We start from the raw sequence: 23,737 nt of genomic DNA on the forward strand, positions 1-23,737 counted from the left end.
CCTATCTACAATGTATTTACTGATAGATTCTAATTTTACTTAGTTTATTGTCTGAGCTATATGTGTTATTCCATTCTGTACAGTCTTTTGGTAAGCACCCATCATTAACCCCTTAAGAACTCAGCCCATTTTGGCCCTAAAAGGGTTACTCCGGCGCTTAACATCTTATCCCCTATCAAAAGGATAGGGGATAAGATATTAGATCGCGGGGATCCAGCTGCTGGGGACCCCCGCGATCTCTCCTGCAGCACCCCATGTTTTACAGCTGCGCAGAGCGAGGATTGCTCTGTGGCTGATCACAGGCGGTGTAGGGGACGGAGTATCGGGACTTCACGGCTCTGCCCCTTTTGACGTCACCCCCCAACCCCTCAAATGCAAGTCAATGGGACTTACATTGATGGGCGGGGCGTGATGTCACAAGGGGGTGGAGTTGTGATGTCACGAAACTCCGGCCCTGTAGTTTTGACCCCCTCAGACACGCAGCAAACATCGCTCCGTGCAGCTGCCACACGTGGGTGTCTGGATGAGAGATTGCGGGGGTCCCCAGTGATTGGAGATAAGATGTCTTAGGGCCGGAGTACCCCTTTAAGCACTCAGCAAATTTTTTTTTTACGTTTTCGTCTTTTTCTTCTCGCCTTTTTTTTTAACTGTAATTTTTCATTAAAGAATTTTTGTTTTTTTTCAAACAAGTACAAGAACATTAGTGCAAATGACTGAAAATGTGAGACAATACAGAGCGGGATAACCCAAAATATAAATGCTCAGAATTACAATAGCCAATAATAGATCATAGAGAAAAACTAAGGCATCATGATCACTAACAAAGCATATATGGGCATATGCTAATAACACGAGACAGAAAAAAGAGAACAACACAATAGAAAACAAACCCACGTGTGACATCAAAAGACGAGAGAGGGAAGAAAAGTACATAAACAAGGGGAACAAAGGGTGGCACTCAGGGAGGTTGACGGTCAGTAAAGGGATCCCAAATGGACAGAAACAGTGGTACAGTATTATTAAGAGAGGCAGTCAAAGACTCTAGGGATCGGATCTCCCGGACATGGGCCAGTAAATCACTCTCCGAAGGGGGAAGCATTCACTTCCAGAATTTGGCAATCAGCATTTTGGCAGCCAAAACTATATGTAGAAACAACTTAAAAGGCTTCTTGGATAAAGCATTATGGGACAAGTGCAAGAGATACACACAAGGATCATGGGGGACTTGAACCTCCAGAACTGAGCTGACTAAACGGGCTACTACCCTCCAAAAAAAAACTATGAGCGGACAGGACCAAAATATATGGTACGTGGACCTAGTTCCCACACCACAGCGCCCGCACCGTGGAGGAATGGAAGGATTCAATCTGTTGAGGAGTTCAGGAGTGTGGTACCATTCCATAAGCATCTTAAACTGGGTTTCCATGTAGGCCGTGCAAATTGAGGCTTTAGAGGCCTGTTGCCAAATCACCCTCCATTGAGGGACAGGAATACAGGTATTCAAGTCCTCCTCCCAACGGCTCATATAGCAATGATTAGGTGCAGCCCCTCCCAAGGGGGAGTTTAGAATAGAATAAATGGCTGAGAGGAGGCCTTTCACTTGCGGTCCCCCTCAGCACAACAGTTCAAAGCTCGTGGGCAAAGAGACCACCGGGGAGCTCAAGGAAGAGGACATATAATGACTTAGTTGGAGGTAATGAAACCGTTCAGAGGAGGGAAGACCGTTTCAGGACATCAGCTGATCAAAGGGTAAAAGGGTGCGTGAACGGAAGTGCACAACATTGGCCCAGCAAAAAAAACCTCTAGAACCCCATTCTCTCACCATAGCAGAGGTTAAGCCCATTAGGAAGCTGGGATGGTAAAGAAAAGACCTCATAGGGGGAGCCAATTTAAACTTAATGGAACAGTAAGTCCAAACATACCAAGAGAAGACTATTGGACCTAATAGAGGGCCTAAGGAGGAAGAAGAAAGAGAGAGAGAGTCCAAAGGAGAGAGTTCGGATGAAAGGGTGCCAACCAAAGCTTCTCTAACTCCATCCATCTGCTGTAGGCATGAAATGAGGACCACACAACCAGATGGCGCAAATAGGCACCCCAGTAGTACTTGGTTACACCTGGAATGGCTAAAACTCCAAAGGAGTGACTAGCCATCATTACAGAGACAAAAGAGGAAAAAAGGCACATGTGCCCCTAGTGTAATACTGTATTTATATATGGCAGTGGTAGTAAAAAACACACTTACCAACTAGCGTTGCGCTCTGGGCACAACACCATGCAGCGTGTAAAACAATGGTTAGCTCCGGTCAAGTCCTCGACCGTCCAATATCAGCCAGAAAACAATAGAAAAATGGATCTCCAGTGGGCGCTTTAACAGCATGAATTAAGGATGAAGATGTTAAAAGATCATATAGTAATTTCTTTAGGCACACAAAGCAACGTGTTTCCTGCCTGAAGCGGGCACTTCATCAGGCAAATGTGCACATTTGCCTGATGAAGTGCCTGCTACGGGCAAGAAACGCGTTGCTTTATGTGCCTAAATAAATTGCTATATGATCTTTGAACATCTTCATCCTTAATTCATGCTGTTAAAGCGCCCGCTGGAGATCCATTTTTCTATTGTTTTCTAGCCATCATGACAGACATAGGAAGGCGATGTCTCTTAGCATCTAAGATAAAATGAAAAATAGCAGTCTGAAAGGAGCGAAGAGCAGCAAGGGGGACCCGTACTGGAAGCATCTCGAAAAAGTACAACAATTTAGGGAGGATCGTCATCTTAACCGCAGCTATGCACCCAAAAAACAAGATAAATTGGGTCCTCTATTTTTCCGAAGTTCTTGAAACAAAGAAGGAAAGTTAGCAGAGTAAAGGGAAGCATAAGAGGAAGTCAGAATGACCCCAAGATATTTAAGCTTAATAGGAGACCACTGAAAAGAAAAGTTAGCTTGGAGAAGAGAGGACAGAGGAGGGGGAGATTCAGAGGCATAGTCTCAGACTTAGAGAGGTTGACTTTATATCCCGAAACAGCCCATAGGAATGCAAGGTCCGATAGAAAGCAGCAAGAGAAAGTAAAGGGCGAGTAAGAGTCAGAAGAACATCGCCCGCAAACAGACAGATCTTATAGTCCCTATCATGTAGACAGACCCCTGAGATGTCGGGGTCCCCCTGGATCAAGGCAGCAAGAGGCTCTATACAAAGCACAAAGATCAGGGGCGACAACAGACACCCTGCCTAGTCCCATTAAATAGGGGGAAGCTCGGAGAAGTAACATGAGGAAGTTTAAGGCAGTCAGAAAAGGCCCTGTAAACGCAAATTTCTGTAGGTTAGCAAAGAGGAAGGGCCAGCTTAGCCTATCAAAGGCTTTTTCAGCATCAAGGCTTGTTCTGAGCACCGATTAATTAAGTCTATCTGACCCACAACCCTCCTAGTGTTATCCCCACCCTGGCGGCCAGGGATAAAGCCTACCTGATCTTTATGAATAAGGGAGGGAAGAAAACCACAGAGGCGGGCAGCCAGGACTCAACTTCAGGTCGGAGTGAAGAAGGGCAATGGGGCTGTAACTAGCACAATCATGGGGATCCATACCTGGCTTAGGGATAAGAGTTACCAAAAAATGAAGAAAGGTTTGTGGGATCCCCTCCCCCCAGAAAGGAATTGAACAAAGGGACCAGTCTAGGTAGCAAAATAGGAGCAAAAATTTTATAGTATAAGTAAGCAAAGCCATCTGGTCCAGGGGAGCACCCCGCAGGGGGAGACTAAAGGACAGACCCTCCTCACGAGTTGCCGCAGGTACGCCCCTGACCCTGATATTGTTGCGGCGGCCTCGGATATCAAGATCCTCCACGTGGTCATGAAGATCACCCAGAAATTCCAACTGGGAAGCAATAGTGGACTGTAAGCGGGCATGTTTGTTTTTCTATTTTGGTAAAATTCAATAAAAAAACAATTGAAAGAAAAAAAAATGGTAACCATGTCTACCTATATTCTATTATTGCACTGCTTTAAAAAAAATTCAAACTTTTTAACCAGTTAAGTACGTTTAAAATTCCTCTATTTTGTTGACCTTTAACTTTTTCATTTTTTTGCATAAGCAGCGGGATGAGGGCTAATTTTTTGCGCCGTGATCTGTACTTTTTATTTATACCACATTTGCATATGTAAAACTTTTAATAAATCTTTTATCAATTTTTTTAAAATAAAATGTTACAAAAGAGCAGCAATTTTTTTACTTGATTTCTAATACTGTTCAGTGCTATGCATAGGGCATAGCACTGATCAGTATTATCAGTCATATTCTGCTCTCGTCTGCTCGATCTCAGACTAGAGCAGTAAGGGGACCTCCGGCCGCCATGCTGGAAGATCGGATCCCCGCGACGATCCGATCATCCATTTTAGTGACCGCACTGCCACAGATGCTGTGATCTGTATTGATCACGGCATCTGAGGGGTTAATGGCACACATCAGTGCGATTACCAATGAATCCCGGCCGCGCATGACATACATTTACGTCCTGCGTCGGAAAGGGGAGAAGCTGCAACATAGTTGATTGATGTATTACTTGTAATATGTTAACTAACAGATCATTACCAGAATTCTGCAAAAAATATGGTGCTAATGCTGTCCTATTAAAGTTTCCATATGCATTTCATTGTCTCCAACAGCTTGATTTCTTCCCATAATACATCTGCCTTCTCTATTCCAGATAAATGACACACATGCACTTGGCCATCCAAATAATGTAAAATATTGTGATCCACCTGATCAGGTTGCAATTTTCCATTGCTCCATGATTCAATTCTGATGTTCACATGCCACCTGTGGGTGCTTTCAGTGGTGGACAAGTGTCAGTGTGGATCTTTAATTCAGAAGCTCTTTTGTGGGATCGAACCAGTCGGGCTAATGTTAGCATTAACTAACCAGTTGCTGGTTCACTGGTTGGACATCTTTTAGTAGGTACTGACCACCACATACAGGGGCTCTCCACAAAACCTGCCACTTTGTTGATATTCTTTTGCCGTCCACAGAAGCAATAGGCAGACTTATTCTTTATGTGCATTCCCCTTGGAAATGCATTTCTATCTTTGAAACCATGCTTTCCGAGCAGTCCTACTCCCCACCGGATTATTCAAATGTGCAAAATGTCCATCCAGATTTTCCAGGCGGACTTTCGTACATTTTACGACATGTGAACAAGGCCTTATAGTTGCTCACATTTACAAAGATGGCTAGTCCATCTGACGACTGTTACAATAACATGCACAATATACTATAGCTGCTGAAGAAAGGATCTATGGAGATCCTGAAGCTAGTGTAGCCTGAATATTAATTGTCTTTCATCATTGCACTGTGAGGTCTGCTGCTGCCCAGCATACCACTACAGGTGCCTTGGACAGATCAAGCACCCCTCGTGCTCAAAGACACAAGGATGCCGGGGCTACTTATACCCACAGAGCAGAGGTCCACACATCTCCTAGGATCAAACAGCTGACAGTACCTGCACGCTGCTGCCAGTGCTGGCGTTAGGGCGATTGCCTAGGGCCCCCATCCCCTAGGGGCCCCCTGCAGGCTGCTCATTGGTGGATCCAGGCAGGGGGATCTGCCACTGAGTAGCCCGAGGGGGCCCCGTCATATTTGCGACATCCCATCTTTTCGGGACACAACGATGTCCCGGTTTCCTTTCTGCGGCCCCGCATTAACATTCAAAACACAGGGGCAGCCGCGAGGTAGTGCACCCAGGGACGTCACTGAAGTCCCATGCGTGCGCCCTTAGGAACGGAGGAGCGGAGCATCGAGGGGGAGACATGGTAAGTTGCCTGCATGTCATCTTTAGTGCTCTGACCACGGCACCTCCGGTCCCGGGACCTACTGCTATGGCCTATACTGCCAACCTACCAACCTAATGTGGGGGAATTATACTGCCAACCTAATATGGGGGAACTATACTGCCAACCTAATGTGGGGGGGACTTATACTGCACACCTAATGTGGGGGAACTATACTGCCAACCTAATGTGGGGGGACCTATACTGCCAACCTAATGTGGAAGAACTACAGCCTAATGTGGGGGAACTACAACCTAATGTGGGGGGACTTATACTGCCAGCCTAATGTGGGGGAACTGTGCTGCCAATCTAATGTGGGGAAACTACAACCTAATGTGGGGGAACTACAACCTAATATTGGGGAACTATACTGCCAACCTAATGTGGGGGAACTACAACCTAATATGGGGGAACTATACTGACAACCTAATGTGGGGGAACTATACTGCCAACCTAATATGGAGGGACCTATACGGCCAACCTAATATGGGGGAACTACAACCTAATGTGGGGAACTATACTGCACCTAATGTTTGTGGAACTATACTGCACCTGATGTGGGGGAACTATACTGCACCTAATGTGGGGGAACTATACTGTACCCAATGTGGGAGAACTATACTGCACCTAATGTGGGAGAACTATACTGCACCTAATGTGGGGAACTATACTGCACCTAATGTGGGGAACTATACTGCACCTAATGTGGGGGAACTATACTGCACCTAATGTGGGTAACTATACTGCAGCTAATGTGGGGGAACTATACTGCCAAACTAATGTGGGGAAACTATACTGCCAACATAATGTGGGGGGACCTATACTGCCAACCTAATGTAGGGGAACTACAACCTAATGTGGGGGAACTACACTGCCAACCAAATGTAGGGGAACTACAACCTAATGTGGGGGAACTACACTGCCAACCAAATGTAGGGGAACTACAACCTAATGTGGGGGACTTATACTGCCAGCCTAATGTGGGGGAACTATGCTGCCAATCTAATGTGGGTGAACTACAATCTAATGTGGGGGAACTACACTGCACCTAATGTGGGGGAACTATACTGCACCTAATGTGGGGGAACTATACTGTACCCAATGTGGGAGAACTATACTGCACCTAATGTGGGAGAACTATACGGCACCTAATGTGGGGAACTATACTGCACCTAATGTGGGGGAACTATACTGCACCTAATGTGGGTAACTATACTGCAGCTAATGTGGGGGAACTATACTGCCAAACTAATGTGGGGAAACTATACTGCCAACATAATGTGGGGGGACCTATACTGCCAACCTAATGTAGGGGAACTACAACCTAATGTGGGGGAACTACACTGCCAACCAAAGGTAGGGGAACAACAACCTAATGTGGGGGGACTTATACTGCCAGCCTAATGTGGGGGAACTATGCTGCCAATCTAATGTGGGTGAACCACAACCTAATGTGGGGGAACTATACTGCCAACCTAATGTGGGGGAATTACAACCTAATGTGGGGGAACTATACTGCCAGCCCAATGTGGGGTAACTATACTGACAACCTAATGTGGGGGAACTATACTGCCAACCTAATGTGGGGGGACCTATACTGCCAGCCTAATGTGGGGGAACTATACTGACAACCTAATGTGGGGGAACTATACTGCCAACCTAATGTGGGGGAACTATGCTGCCATTCTAATGTGGGGGGAACTATGCTGCCAACCTAATGTGGGGGAACTATACTGCCAACCTAATGTGGGGGAACTATGCTGCCATACTAATGTGGGGAACTATGCTGCCAACCTAATGTAGGGGAACTATACAAAAATATAAAATTGTACTATTCTGATTCTGTATCGGGATGTATGATGGCTCATTTTTTGCGCTGTGATTTGCAGTTTTTATTGGTACCAGTTTTGTTTTGATGGGACTTTTTAATTGCTTTTTAGATATTTTTAATGGTATTTGAAGTAACCAAGAATGTGCAAATCTGGTTAGTGCACTATTAGGACTTTTGAGGCCCCACTTTTGATTTTGCCCAGGGCCACGCTAAGCTTAAAACCGGCCCTGGCTGCTGCAGAAGATCAGTGCCGGCAAGACACAACTTACACAGCCCGGGACATCGGAGTTGCGCTGTCAACTCCAGGAGCTGCAGGATTGCACCGATCCACACTCCCGTCTCCCATGATCGGTGGGATAGGTGAGAGGTGCACAGCACTGTCGCACTATATACTGTGACATTATTTCTAACTCGCTGAATATTACTATCAATTGCCGTAGCAAGCGCATTATCAATTTCCTTGCTGGAATTAGCGCTATTCATCTTGCGAGGACACTAGAACGTATAATCACCTGAATGTGTGAAACATTTATGTGCACTGACTACAAGTGGCACAATGCCCTACTAACTTAAATATTGAATTTTTATTCTTTTGCACTTGATTTCAGCAGCAGTTCCCATGGCACTATATCAATTATCTATTTCCCATTATTAGTATCAATATTTCATGTTTTAATCGTTATTTTTTATATAGCTAGAGGTCAGCCACAAGGGCCCTGTGGCTTTTCAAACGGCTATATATTTTATGTATTTTTTATATTGTTATTTTTAATAAACACATACTTGAGATATTATATCCATGTAACTTTGAGCACAGTCATTCTTTTCCTAAATTTACATTATATTTGATCGGACCAATAAATTGTGTATTCACGATGCAGATCACCTGTATGCGCATTAGAATTTTTTTAATATTTGATTATTACAATTTTTCTATTTTGTTTCATTTATTTTTTATTTATTTATTTATTTATGTTTTTTCATTTTATTTTGTAGAATGGGGGTTTGATTGAGTACTTATGCTAGGGCATGACACTTGTGACAATGGTTGGCAATGTTGATATATGTTACTACTAGGGGTGAGTGCTGCTGAAAAGTGGGCATGCTCTCATATTGGCTGCAGGGGGTAGACCTTGGTATGTGGGAGTCTAACAACTACTAGTGCCATAGTCTCCCATTGATGCCCTGTTGTGCCTATTCTTTTCAAAATGGGTACACAGTGTCGTCCTGCAGGCCCGAGAGTTATCCCCAGCTAGGTTTACAGACTAATATTTTTTGCATGTTTTTGTGTAGAGACCAAAAAAAATTCCCTGCACGCACCGTTGTATACGGACTGGTATAAACTGATATAAATATTAATATTTTTTAATGAAGATATATTACAATATGTCTTCATTAATGATTATGAACAACATATTAAAAGTTTTTGTAGATGACTGGTACTCTTTAAGCGCAGGTGCGCGTGAAATGGCCCGTTGGCCTTTATTGTATCCTGTGACCATACCTGAATAAAACGCTGTTGCTTTCAAGAGTGCCTCCCTCCATCTTTGCTTTTGGAATTACTGGACTTTTGTTTCTGTGGGAATGAGCACTGGTACGAGCACAGACCAGCCTTGACTCTAATGTGTTGGAAGCAGTTCACACTATCCGCGGTCACTGGTAAGCAGCAGTGCCGACACACTTCTATTGCAAAAACAGGGAAGCCGTCTGTCCCCAAGGTGTTAAAACCCACAAAGAAACCTACACTCTACTCTTAGTAAATCAGGGTCAGTAAGTTTCAAAACACTTTACAGGTTGTAAAGAACTGAAAATTGTCATTTGTTGTGTTTGCAGCATATTTACTGAAATCAAAAGCTATTTCAATCAAATTTTTAACAACATTTTAACTTTTTAAACATTTTAACAGGTCAATACTAAAGAAAAAAGCGATCTGTGCAGCTCACAGTGTCGGGCGTGCGAGGTTAACTGAATATTCTCACCCACAGAGAATAAATGTAACAAAAATGTTTTAGAAGGGAACAGGGTTTCAGTCCTCAGCACACTCCTATATAAAATAGTATTGCACGGATGTTTGTTGTCTCAGAGAAAAGGAAAAGAGTATAGTTGTATATTAAACAGTAATTCTTTATTATAAAATGTTTATAAATTTAAATAAGATAGGTATTTTCATGTACTTACCGCAGGGCCCTGCGGGAGTGCTCTGTGAAAGTTCTTACAATATTATTAGATACCGTGTATTCATATATATTCCCAAGTATAGCCAATAGAAATATAAAAAATATAATATAAAAATAGCAGAAAATAAAATTATAATAACGGTTGCAAGAAATAACGTGGATAGTGGTTATTGATTATTCCAATATTGCTAGAATGACTTCTAAAACAATAAATCCTGAAAAAATATTTAGGAAAAAATCCTGAAAATGAATAATGTCCTTGTGGTTGTCCGTAGCAACCACCTATGAAGTAAATCTTATTAACAAACGGAACTCATTAGTCCTGTAAAATTTTATTCTTATATGAAGAAGAATCCTGCAAAGAAAAATCCTGTATGTGGAAAGTCCCGTTCTCGTCAGCGTGTACTTTCGGCGGCGTCTGACGTCAGCGGTCAGCTGATGGCAGGTCAGCTGATCGAATGTGGAGCGCGAGTCAGCTGATCAGATAAGGAGCGCACACTTTCAAATGGCTTTTTCTTTTGCCACAGTTATTTCAAACAGATATTTCAAACAGAAAGTTCTCTGTGGAGTTACAATGCAGTAATCTGTTGCGATGTCCAAAGTAAGATGAACAATTATGCTTCACCAGTTAAGGTTATTCTGCATGTTCATATGTAAACTCTGACACATCTGATGTCATAATATGTTATATGTTACCTTTCTTATGTTTATAAAATTCAATAAAAACATTGTGAAACAAAGTAAGCTGTTATCAGCTCATGCAGGTATTCAAATGATGCAATCATCCTTGAAGAATGGTAAAAAACAAAGTCCACGTATTTCTTATAAGTGAACAGAGGTCAATATGCTCTGGTATCTGTATAATTTCACCAAACGCATTTCGGGGTATTTATTAAAGATTGTGTGACCCCTTCTTCAGTGGTGCATGTCACATCAGCTGACGGCTGACGGCAGACGCCGCTGAAAGTACACGCTGACGAGAACGCCCTCTGCCGCTCTCCTACACCGGAGCTCGCTGGTGAGTACGGTATACCAACACCGCCCCAGCTTGAGCTGAACATACCCGCAGACCGGTATCGCAGGAGTGGTGAGTGGCACAAACCGACAACTAGTGCCGACAACTATTATATTTCAGGCACCAATATATTTACAACGTACGGAGTACAACACGGAGCGCCACTTAAAGCTGTATAAACTGTGCTATTTTATTTACAGGTGGAGGACCTATTAGGATTTTGCAGAAATCTGTTGCAGGACTTTTTCTTTTGCAGGATTCGTCATATATAGGACTTTTTCACACACAGGATTTTCCATATACAGGACTTTCCACATACAGGATTTTTCTTTGCAGGATTCTTCTTCATATAAGAATTTAATTTTACAGGACTAATGAGTTCCGTTTGTTAATAAGATTGACTTCATAGGTGGTTGCTATGGACAACCACAAGGACATTATTCATTTTCAGGATTTTTTCCTAAATATTTTTTCAGGATTTATTGTTTTTATAAGTCATTCTAGCAATATTGGAATAATCAATAACCACTATCCACGTTATTTCTTGCAACCTTTATTATAATTTTATTTTATGCTATTTTTATATTATATTTTTTTATATTTCTATTGGCTATACTTGGGAATATATATGTATACACGGTATCTAATAATATTGTAAGAACTTTCACAAAGCACTCCCGCAGGGCCCTGCGGTAAGTGCATGAAAATACCTATCTTATTTAATTTTATAAACATTTTATAATAAAGAATTACTGTTTAATATACAGCTATACTCTTTTCCTTTTCTCTGAGACAACAAACATCCGTCCAATACTATTTTATATAGGAGTGTGCTGAGGATTTTAACAGGTCACGTTACACTTTAACATAGGACCCCTTATTTGATAGCAGCTTCACAAGTCTTGCATCCATTGAATTTGTGAGTTTTTGGGCAGTTTCTGCTTGAATTTGTTTGCAAGATGTCAGAATAGCCTCCCAGAGCTGCTGTTTGGATGTAAACTGCCTCCAACCCTCATATATCTTTTGCATAAGGATGCTCCAAAGGTTCTCAATAGGATTGAGGTCAGAGGAGGATGGAGGCCACACCATGACTTTCTCTCCTTTTATCTCCATAGCAGCCATTGATGCAGAGGTATTATTTGCAGCATGAGATGGTGCATTGTCATGCATGAAGATTGTTTTATTACGGAAAGCATAGTTCTTCCCTCTGTACCAGGGAAGAAAGTGGTCAGCCAGAAACTCCACATACATTGCAGAGGTAATCTTTACACCTTTGGGGACCCTAAAGGGGCCGACCAGCTCTTCCCATGATTTCAACCCCAAAACATGACTCCACCCCCAACTTTGCTGTTGCCGCAGCCTTGTTGGAACAGGATGGCCGTCCACCAACCATCCACTACTCCATCCATCTGGACCATCCAGGGTTGCACGGCACTCATCAGTGAACAGGACTGTTTAAAAATTAGTCTTCATGTATTTTTCTGCACAATGCATCCGTTTCTGCTTGTGAGCATTGGTTAGTGGTGGCCAATAGGTTTATGCAGAGTTGCAAGATCTGGAGGACTCTACACCTTGATGTCTGTGGGTCTCCAGAGGCACCAGCAGTTTCACATATCAGTTTGCTGCTATGTAATGGCATTTTAGCAGCTGCTTTTTTCACCCGATGCATGGATCTGGCCGAAATCTTCGTCAATGTGCCTTTATCTACACAAACCCGTCTGTGCTCTGAATCAGCCACAAATCTCTTAATAGTGCAATGATCATGCTTCAGTTTTCATGAAATATCTAATGTTTTTATACCTCGTCCATGGCATTGAACTATTTCACTCTTTTCGGCAGCAGAGAGATCCTTTTTCTTCCCCATATTGCTTGAAAATGGTGCTTTGCTAAATAATGTGGAACACCCACCTTTAGTAGTCTTTCCTTAACCCCTTAACGACGCAGGACGTATATTTACGTCCTGCGCCGTCTCCCGCGATATGAAGCGGGATCGCGCCGCGGGTCGGTCCCGGCGCTCATCAACGGCCGGGACCCGCGGCTAATACCACACATCGCCGATCGCGGCGATGTGTGGTATTAACCCCTTAGAAGCGGCGGTCAAAGCTGACCGCCGCTTCTAAAGTGAAAGTGAAAGTGACCCGGCTGCTCAGTCGGACTGTTCGGGATCGCCGCGGTGAAATCGCGGCGTCCCGAACAGCTGACAGGACACCGGGAGGGCCCTTACCTGCCTCCTCGGTGTCCGATCGGCGAATGACTGCTCTGTGCCTGAGATCCAGGCAGGAGCAGTCAAGCGCCGATAATACACGCCTGTGATCTGTGTAAAAGATCATTGTGTGCAGTGTTATAGGTCCCTATGGGACCTATAACACTGCAAAAAAAATGTAAAAAAAAAGTGTTAATAAAGGTCATTTAACCCCTTCCCTAATAAAAGTTTGAATCACCCCCCTTTTCCCATAAAAAAAATAAAACAGTGTAAAAAAAAATAAATAAACATATGTGGTATCGCCGCATGTGTAAATGTCCGAACTATAAAAATATATCATTAATTAAACCGCACGGTCAATGGCGTACGCACAAAAAAATGCCAAAGTCAAAAAAAGCGTGCTTTGGTCACTTTTTATACCATTAAAAAATGAATAAAAAGTGATCAAAAAGTCCGATCAAAACAAAAAAAATCATACCGATAAAAACTTCAGATCACGGCGCAAAAAATGAGTCCTCATACCGCCCTGTATGTCAAAATATAAAAAAGTTATAGGGGTCAGAAGATGACATTTTTAAACGTATAAATTTTCCTGCATGTAGTTATGATTTTTTCCAGAAGTGCGACAAAATCAAACCTATATAAGTAGGGTATCATTTTAACCGTATGGACCTACAGAATAATGATAAGGTTTAACTTTTACTGAAATATGCACTGCGTAGAAACGGAAGCCCCCAAAACTTACAAAATTGTGTTTTTTCTTCGATTTTGTCGCACAATGATTTTTTTTTCCGTTTCGCCGTGCATTTTTGGGTAAAATGACTATTGTCACTGCAAATTAGAATTGGCGACGCAAAAAATAAGCCATAATATGGATTTTTAGGTGGAAAATTGAAAGGGTTATGATTTTTAAAAGGTAAGGAGGAAAAAACAAAAGTGCAAAAACTGAAAAACCCTGAGTCCTTAAGGGGTTAAATTGGGCTCACCTGGCAATCTAATCATCACAGGTGTCCGTGATTGTTTTCAGTAATCAAAAGAGCCCTGAGACACAATGCCATCCATGAGTTAAACTGAAAAACTAAATATTTAATCTTTGTGACTCTTAAATAGAATTTGCATTATAGTTTGGAACAGGGTTTATATTCCTTGAGGGGTGTAGTTTCCAAAATGAAATCACTTGTGGGCTGCACTGTTCCAGGACCCAGGGGGACTTGTTATACACAATTTGGCCCCCAACATCCATTCCAGCCAAATGGCACTCCTTCCCTTCTGAGCCTTGCCATGAGCCTATTCTTTACTCAGCGCATGGCACCGGCAACCACTTTATTTTGTGGGGTGTGTTAACTCCTGGCTTTACGAACATTTACCTTACTCACACTACCATACAGTCAAGATACACTATATTTGCCCGGCACCACATACACAGGACCAGATAGTGGTAAATAATAGCTGTACACAGGATATGTATACCTTATCACTGATTATAGTGACATCTAGGGACTCACACTCACTTCTCTGATCCCAGTCATCCTCTTTTCTTTCCTATTCGTCTCTATTTGTCTCAGACCACAATGTTGACTTCTTTCATCCAAAACTCATCTCTTCAGAGTCGCTTTGCAGATGTCTGAATAGTCATAGACATATACTAATACATTATCCTGGGTGATTGATTGAAGGTAATCACTTAGATGACACAGTTGCTGTTGACTGCAGCATCGAAGGAGTTAATTGGTCAGGACTGTTATTCTCCTCTCTTTTTTTACTTTTGCACTTCCAAAAGGTTTGGGTATCCCAACTAGAAATTAGGAAGCCATACTGATGTTCTCTGCATTACTTTTAACTACTGTTAAATTTTTGTGATATGTTTTTCTTTTTGTGTGTTTACTCCCAATTATATGATGTTGTAGCCAGGTTTTCTTGTTCACCCAGAGCCTGCCTAAATTGTTGTAATTAAATATAATCCTTTTTTTTCTCATATCTCTTAAATCTACAGCATTATTTTGAAAAGGAAATTTGTGTGGTTGATGTACTTTTTAAAAGGTGATGATTTTCTGTATAACAGCATTGTATATTTCTCACAATTTAAAGGGGTCCTCCGGTGGAAAACTTTTTTTTTATCAACTGGTGCCAGAAAGTTAAACAGATTTGTAAATTACTTCTATTAAAAAACCTTAATCCTTCCAGTAAATATTAGCTGCTGAATACTACAGAATAAATTATTTTCTTTTTGGAACACAGAGCTCTCTGCTGACATCACAAGCACAGTGCTCTCTGCTGACATCTCTGTCCATTTTAAAAACTGTCCAGAGTAGGAGGAAATCCCCATAGCAAACATATGCTGTTCTGGACAGTTCCTAAAATGGACAGAGATGTCAGCAGAGAGCACTGTGCTCGTGATGTCAGTAGACAGCTCTGTGTTCCAAAAAGAAAATAATTTCCTCTGTAGTATTCAGCATATAATAAGTACTGGAAGGATTAAGATTTTTTAATAGAAGTAATTTACAAATCTGTTTAACTTTCTTGCACCAGTTAATCAAAAAAAAAAAAAAGTACTAAAAGAAATGATAGTCACGGAGACATAGGCACGTCTCTGCTGTCTTTTTAGATAACTCTGCACAAACAGAAAAAATTCTAGATATAAATTGTTTTCTTATAACATGGTCACATTGTGGCCATCTGAAAATGTTTAGTTTCAGCTAATCTCAACTACCTCTTTAAGCAAATTTATTCAGTAGCCTTTCATGCAAGTTTTGTATCATATTCCTGTCCATCCAGGTATGAGCTTACCTCACAGAACCACATTTGTTTGCCTAATCGCCTGTCTAGTAGTAATCATACAAGGGAAATATAGTAGTATGGATAGAACTGACATAGAACCTGTACTGTATACAGCAGCGTCTGAGTGGTGTAAACAGGGAAAAAACATGTTTAATGCTGTCACACATAAATAGTTAAAACTGAAGTGGTCAGATTAGAAAAGTCTATGTAGTAGCCGCAGCCTTGATGTGAATAGAAAATGCCATCCATGCTTGTAAAACCTCACATTGGTTACATGAATATAGAGATACAATAACATTATTAACATGGTCTTCCATGCAAAAATATGAAGGCAGAATTTGTATTAAGTCTGGTGTAAATTAGAAATGTTGTTGCAAAAAAATAAAAAATAAATGACTATGGAGTGATGGCTGTGTATTAGGTGTTATCCAGCTAAAAGTATCCCCTAGCCTAGAGGTCAGAGTCCGACTCTCTCCAATGAGCTCTCCAGCCACCACCTTCCAAGAAATACTTGTCTTGGCCAGGGCCGGATCATCATTGGCGCTCATGGAGCGCCTGCACCGGGTGCCGTGCCCGCAGGGGGCTCCCGTCACATTAGGGACATCCCTGTGTCCCGAAAAATCTTTTCGGGAAATAAGGATGGCCTGGTTACCTCTCTGCGGCCCCGCGTTAACTTTAAAAACGCAGGGGCCGCCAGTAGGTAGCGCACGCAGGGACGTCACTGACGTTCCATGCATGTGCCCATAGTATCAGAGCAGAGCGGAGCAGTTAGGAGGATGCAGGTGCATGGTAAGTGACCAGAGGCATGTCATCTTCAGTGTTCTGACCACCCCACATCCGGTCCTGGGCCCATAGGCCATAGCAGTAGATCGTGACCCCGGAGCGGTGGTCGGAATACTGAAGTGGGGTAGTAAACAGGCATACAGCCTCCAACCATACACTGTATATGGCTGAAGGCTGTATGTCTGTGTGGGGAACTGTACTGCACCTAATGTGGGGGACTATACTGCACCTAATGTGGGGGAACTATACTGCACCTTATGTGGGGAAACAATACTGCACCTTATGTGGGGAAACTATACTACACCTAATGTGGGGAAACTATACTGCACCTAATGTGGGGGAACTATACTGCACCTAATGTGGGGGAACTATACTGCACCTTATGTGGGGAAACTATACTGCACCTTATGTGGGGAAACTATACTGCACCTTATGTGGGGAAACTATACTGCACCTTATGTGGGGAAACTATACTGCACCTAATGTGGGGAAACTATACTGCACCTAATGCGGGGGAACTATACTGCCCCTAATGTGGGGGATCTATACTGCCCCTAATGTGGGGCAACTATGCTGCCCCTAATGTGGGGCAACTATACTGCCTCTAATGTGGGGCAACTATACTGCACCTTATGTGGGGCAACTATACTGCCCCTAATGTGGGGCAACTATACTGCACCTTATGTGGGGCAACTATACTGCACCTTATGTGGGGGAACTATACTGCACCTTTTGTGGGGCAACTATACTGCACCTTATGTGGGGCAACTATACTGCCCCTAATGTGGGGCAACTATACTGAACCTTATGTGGGGCAACTATACTGCACCTTATGTGGGGGAACTATACTGCACCTTTTGTGGGGCAACTATACTGCACCTTATGTGGGGCAACTATACTGCACCTAATGTGGGGGAACTGTACTGCACATCTAATGTGGGGGAACTCTACTGCACACCTAATGTGGGGGAACTGTACTGCACACCTAAAGTGGGGGAACTGTACTGCACAACTAATGTGGGGGAACTGTACTTCACACCTAATGTGGGGGAACTGTACTGCACACCTAATGTGGGGGAACTGTACTTCACACCTAATGTGGGGGAACTGTACTGCACACCTAATGTGGGGGAACTGTACTGCACACCTAATGTGGGGGAACTGTACTGCACACCTAATGTGGGGGAACTGTACTGCACACCTAATGTGGGGGAACTGTACTTGCACACTTAATGTGCGGGGACTTGTACTGCCAACTTAATATGCGGGGACTTGTACTGCACCTAATCTGGGGGAACTACAACCTAATGTGGGGGAACTATACTGCACCTAATGTGGGGGAACTGTCGGGGGAGGGGGCCATCATAATGAAGTGCTCCGTCTTCCAGGCAGCCTTAATCTGGCCTTGGAAGTGACAGTCCACTCAGGCAATCACCAACTGAGGCAGGACACTGCTGTGGCTAGCGATTGGCTAAGTAGGCTGTCACTGCAGAGACCATTACGTCTTTGTATTAAAGGGTCATAAGAAGAATCTGGAGCTAGAAGCAAGATGTAAACTGCATATCAGGGGGTCTGAAAAGAAAAGGATTGAAGGAAAAATGCGGACTCAAATTTAGTGCAACATTTTTAATTCAAGGTAGCCACTAACATTTTTTTTATGTCAAGAGTGTCTACAGTCTTTAAATATATACAGCAGCATTTTTTTATGTACTTTTTAAGTTTTTTTTATTTTTTTTATATATAATATAAAGTGTCAAAAAGACCAGGCACACAAACAGAAAAGCTTGAAAATGTCAGAAATTACTTGGTTTAATGACAAAACATCACAGTGGGAGATGCAAACATTTTTTTTAATAATTTTAAATTTTTGCAGTAAAATCTCCATTGAAAGTAACAGAAATTACAAAGGAAATATTAAACAGAGAAAAAAAAATAAGACATATTAAAATCCTTAGGTCACTGATAAAGCCAAAATACAGAATTTCAGAAGTGGCGACGGATAAAGATAGAGATAATGTAACAAAATAGAACAAAATAATTTTCTTAATGAATTATAAAAGAGGGTGAGGAGGGTGACATATCACCCCTTGGGCATAGACATGTAGGAAGTAAATGCAGCTTTGAAGGACTCATAATGTAGCAGTGTACTGTACAAAGAAAAGTTCCAAGGTTCGGCCATGTGTGGGACGGGAGATTTCATGACACAAGTCCTGTGCTGATTTATCTACCTCCCTTTGTGAGCCACGCACGGCCTAGCCAGTCTTACTTTCGTTTTCCGATCTGGGCCATCAGTTGGGCATTTGCTGCCGCCTTTGCCCTCATGTTTCTAGCTTTTGCAATGTCGAATAGAATGTTCATTAGATTGGTGGGTACATCCAAAGAAAGAGTAAATTTGGTCCGACGGTCACTTTTTGCCTTGTTTTGATATACCTTGCCCTTCACCTGGGCCTGTGACAGATATCTGTACCGGGCAGCTGGAAATGTCCTTTTTTCTTTCTCATCCTCTTCTTCCTCCTCTTCCTCTTGGGATAATAGGTTATCACTTGGTCCAAAGTCATAGCTCCTCTTGCTAAGAATCGAATTGTCTTCTAAACTTCTCCTTTTGGCCTCCTCAAGGGCTTCTTTGAGGCAACTGAAAATTGACTCTGTTTTGTAAAAGTTATAGTGGAGACTTGAGCGGGCCATGCACAGTATGAGCAGAAGCAGGAGTAGCCTAGTGTGTGGCATACTTCCACCATGCACCTAGGAAAACAGAAACATATATTTTATTAATTTCCATGACTTACAGAAAGCAGAACATTGCATGTAAGGTAAACTGTGACTCCAATTCATAGAGAGAAACTGGCATTAAGGAAAGAAGAAAATGGTAAGGAGTCTGATGCTTTTAGACATGTTTGGTTAGGTTCACACTGTATTTTTTGTTTCCATTTTACTTACATTTAATTTTACTGTATACAAAAACAAAGTTGACAGCATTATGGTATATAGTAAAATCTTGTATACGCTGCAATCCCTTCTTTTTTTATAATGTAATTCAATGGGTAAAAAAAAAATTCTGCCGCATGGCATAAAGCAGAATCCATTTTTGCATTCATTAAAATATAAATTTGTATTCTTTTCAAGAGTATAAAATGCATACATTTAAAAGTATATAAAGAAAAAACAAATACCACTTAATTGAATAAATATGTGTTGTTGAAGTGCTAGCATCCACAAAACAAAAACAATACAAAAACTGTACAAGCAATGTGTAAAAAATCAACAGCACTCCTTCATTTAATCGCATTTCATTACAATAAAAGAAAAATAACCCATAATCCCTTTTTCTTCAGCTGTAGATGTGTATTTATAAAATGGACAATTTATTTTAATGTTATTTGTACATTGTATTTGGATTGTTAGGCTTCTGTATGGAATGCCATATTGGGGGGGGGGGGGGGGGGGTGTCAATAAGTATCAGCCAAATTTAAAGGGGTATTCCAGGCAAAAACTTTTTTTTACATATCAACTGGCTCCGGAAAGTTAAACAGATTTGTAAATTACTTCTATTAAAAAATCTTAATCCTTCCAATAGTTATTAGCTTCTGAAGTTTTCTGTCTAACTGCTCAATGATGATGTCACGTCCCAGGAGCTGTGCATGATGGGAGAATATCCCCATAGGAACTGGACAGCTCCCGGGACGTGACATCATCATTGAGCAGTTAGACAGAAAACAACTCAACTTCAGAAGCTAATAACTATTGGAAGGGTTAAGATTTTTTAATAGAAGCAATTTACAAATTTGTTTAACTTTCCGGAGCCAGTTGATATATATATAAAAAAAGTTTTGGCCTGGAATACCCCTTTAAGTTTAATCACATATTGTGCTCACTATGTTTGGCACAAAGTACTTAGGTTTTATTCAGATGAGTGCATTGTGCCTTTGTGTAGGACCTCCGAAACAAAATCACAAGGGTCCGGATGTTAAATATAGAAAATGGACAATTAAATATGGGTAAAATATGCCAGCGTGAATGAGGCCTATCTCTAACTCTTGGTGTTCTTACTTGGCAAAAGGCAACATATCTATATCCTCATCCAATAAAAGGATGTCTGTTCCATAAATTTCAACAAGAATGTAAATTACATGTACTGTACAGTATATGTTACTACATTGATGCACATTAAACTTAGGGAATAAGGTTAATTAAGGAAAGGGACATTTACCATTTTTTATAATTGTGATTTTATAACAATACTGAAAACATTTCATATTACGGTTATATTTAGCCATCTCTAATTTGTGAAATTACCTAGCAGCCCCCAGAAAAGAGTTCAGACATTCAGATCCTTAGCAGATGTCTGTGTCTATTAATTAAGTAGCACTTGTTGGTAATATTTAGTCTTTAGTAATAAAAGGAAATTTAACATTTATGCAGAAAAGAGATTTCACAGATATACATTCATTAAAGTGATATAAATTACATACATTAGTTTTTTTCCCCCTTTTAACAGTAATACTTATAAAGCAGGCCTAAGAGGACACTAGTAAAATACTGCTCTGTATTTGTTTCTGAAAATAACAACTTGTGTTTTTGCAGGTAATTAAAGCGCACCTGTCACGAATTTGTACCCCCATAAACTAATCGCAGGGTAACAAAGTTCTTTAGAATCACTCTCCAGGTATACCTTTTACTGCTTTCTAGCAGCTTTTATCAGGCTAAAAAATGCTTTATAAGACAGCCGGCAACAGTCGGATAGGCGTGGCTATTGCCCGCGGCTGCCACGCCTATCTCCTGTATGTCATCGCTAGGACCGCTGTGTGATTGGTCCCAGCACAAAGGCCCCTTTATTTTCCTTATCTGTGGCGGCGAACATACAAATGTATGAGTAAAACAAGTGCCCGATCTCCTATTAGGTTACAGTGCTGTCACAGGGGGTTAGTTTGCATAGCAAGCAGCAGAGCATTAACGCTGCGCACTGCGGCCGGGAGCGAGTGCTTGCTATGAAAACTAGCTGCCCGCAGCGCCTATGATGTAGTCACAGCATACTGGGGCCATCAGGAGAGAGCGCTTGCGGCCTGCAGCACCAGGAGAGTTTTCTTCAAATCACCGACGCTGCGGACAGCTAGTTTTAATAGCAAGCGCTCACTCCCGGCCCCAGTGTGCAGCGTAATGCTCTGCCGCTTGCTATGCAAACTAGCCCCCTGTGACGGCACTGTAACCTAATAGGAGAACAGGTTTTTTCGCCGACATTTGTATGTTCACCGCCACAGATAAGGATAATAAAGGGGCCTTTGTGCTGGGACCAATCACACAGCGGTCCTAGCGATGACATACAGGAGATAGGCGTGGCAGTCGTGGGCCATAGCCACGCCTATCCGACTGTTGCTGGCTGTCTTATAAAGCATTTTTTATGCCCGATAAAAGCTGCTAGAAAGCAGTAAAAGGTATACCTGGAGAGTGATTCTAAAGAACTTTGTTACCCTATGAGGGTTTATGAGGGTACAAATTCGTGACAGTTGCATTTTAACAGAACATTCAATATTTTATAAAAAATGTTATTGTCTGGAATTTCAAACCAATCTACTAAAATAGGCCTGCATAAGTAATCAATCAACTGAAGGGTATACTTATTTTATTATTATTTTTTTTTTGTTACAAGTGCACCTATTTAAATCCTTCTGGATTTTCTTAAGTTAAAAACCATCTTGATGAGTAGAAGCCAAACTAAAGCTAGGTTCACACAGTTTATTTTTGTTCTTTTTGGGCTGCAAAATGCCTTTTAAACCTGCGTTTTATCTGCTCAAAAAACTTTTCAATGAATTAGAAGCCTAACAATTTAACTTGAAATTTTGAAAATTTTAAAAGTACATCTTTCTTTAATGTGCTATGCAAGGTTTGCAGAAATTTGAAGGTGGTAGAACATAAGACTCCCCCTCCCCCAATGACCCCATTTTAAAAACTAGACCCCTCAAGGTATTCGCTAGGGGGTACAGTGAGTATTTTAACACCATAGTTTTTTGGCAGGAATAAGTCAGTGTTAAAAATTCGCAAATTTGCTTTTTTTCCACAAATGCAAAAAAAGCATATTTTTTGTACATATTTTTTGTACATATTTTTTGTACATCGCTTGGTCATACTGGTAGGACCAAGAAGGAGAGGAGAAACCTTTGGCTTTCAGGGCATAATTATATGAATTATAGACCCCACTCTGTGCTGTCAGAACCATACCGCACCCCTACAAGTGTATTGGCTGGACCAGGGACCACTCTGATCGGTCCCTGGTTGGGACGCATAGATGTCTGTGACAGTTAAAGTTTCTAATGGATATTTCCGTCATGTTGTGGGAATAGGCACCCACTCATGCTGAATATATCCATCACTGGGAGTTAAAAAAAAAAATGATCTTGAAAAAAACTGGTTAATTTTGGTGGTGGGGGGGGGGGGGGGGAGGTGTTGGTGATAGTCCCTATTCATACTGCATTTCTGCAATATAGGTGTCTGTTGTGATGTCACCAAAGGGATGTATACTGTAGCAGTCTCATTCAGAAGGGAATGAAGTTGCTGCTACTACTTGCGCTCCGGCAGCGCATGGCAGCCGCGAGCACACGGTCTTCTCCCGCATGCGAGTCCCGGCCCGTCGCTTACCTCGCTTCCCTTGCTGCCTCATGCTCTGTGTCTCAGCCCCAGCGCACGTGTCCCCGTCTCCTAGGGCGCGCGCGCTGGTGCTCTGAGATTTAAAGGGCCAGTACGCCCATAATTGTATGCACTTGTACAGCACATTATAAAGTTTTTGCACCTCCCTCACCCCCTGCCAGATCTTCAGTGCCATTTGCCTGAGAGAAAGCGTACCCTATTGCCTGTTTGCCATACCCGTGTACCCAGACCTTTCCGCTACGTTTACTGACTACGAACCTTTGCCGCCTGCCTTGACCTTCTGTTACGTTGACTACACCTCCGTCTCATCCTCCTGTACCTCGTCTAGCCCGGTTACCTGTGTGGTCGAGCCGTATTGGGGGTAGCAACCTGGGTGTCGCCTGCCGCAGCAAATCCATCCTGCTTTGCGGCGGGCTCTGGTGAAGACCAGCGGCACCTTAGACTCCGCTCTCCGATATGGTCCGAGTCATCTGCCACACAGGTAGAGGATC

The 23,737-nt window shown here is 42.1% G+C and overlaps 1 protein-coding gene across 2 annotated transcripts in view; it reads right to left on the bottom strand.

The window, feature by feature from the left end:
* Positions 1 to 18,237: 18,237 nt before the first annotated feature.
* UCN3 (urocortin 3) overlaps positions 18,238 to 23,737 on the bottom strand; it is a 42,949-nt gene continuing 37,449 nt past the window's right edge. For both annotated transcript variants that reach the window (XM_056569336.1, XM_056569337.1), the window contains exon 2: positions 18,238 to 19,349. In XM_056569336.1, the coding sequence (XP_056425311.1) occupies positions 18,870 to 19,334 (465 nt within the window). In that variant the 5' untranslated portion in view covers positions 19,335 to 19,349 and the 3' untranslated portion in view covers positions 18,238 to 18,869. The remainder of the gene's footprint in view (positions 19,350 to 23,737) is intronic.

The sequence above is a fragment of the Hyla sarda genome, chromosome 4 (assembly GCF_029499605.1).
Source record: "Hyla sarda isolate aHylSar1 chromosome 4, aHylSar1.hap1, whole genome shotgun sequence".
NCBI lineage: Eukaryota > Metazoa > Chordata > Amphibia > Anura > Hylidae > Hyla > Hyla sarda.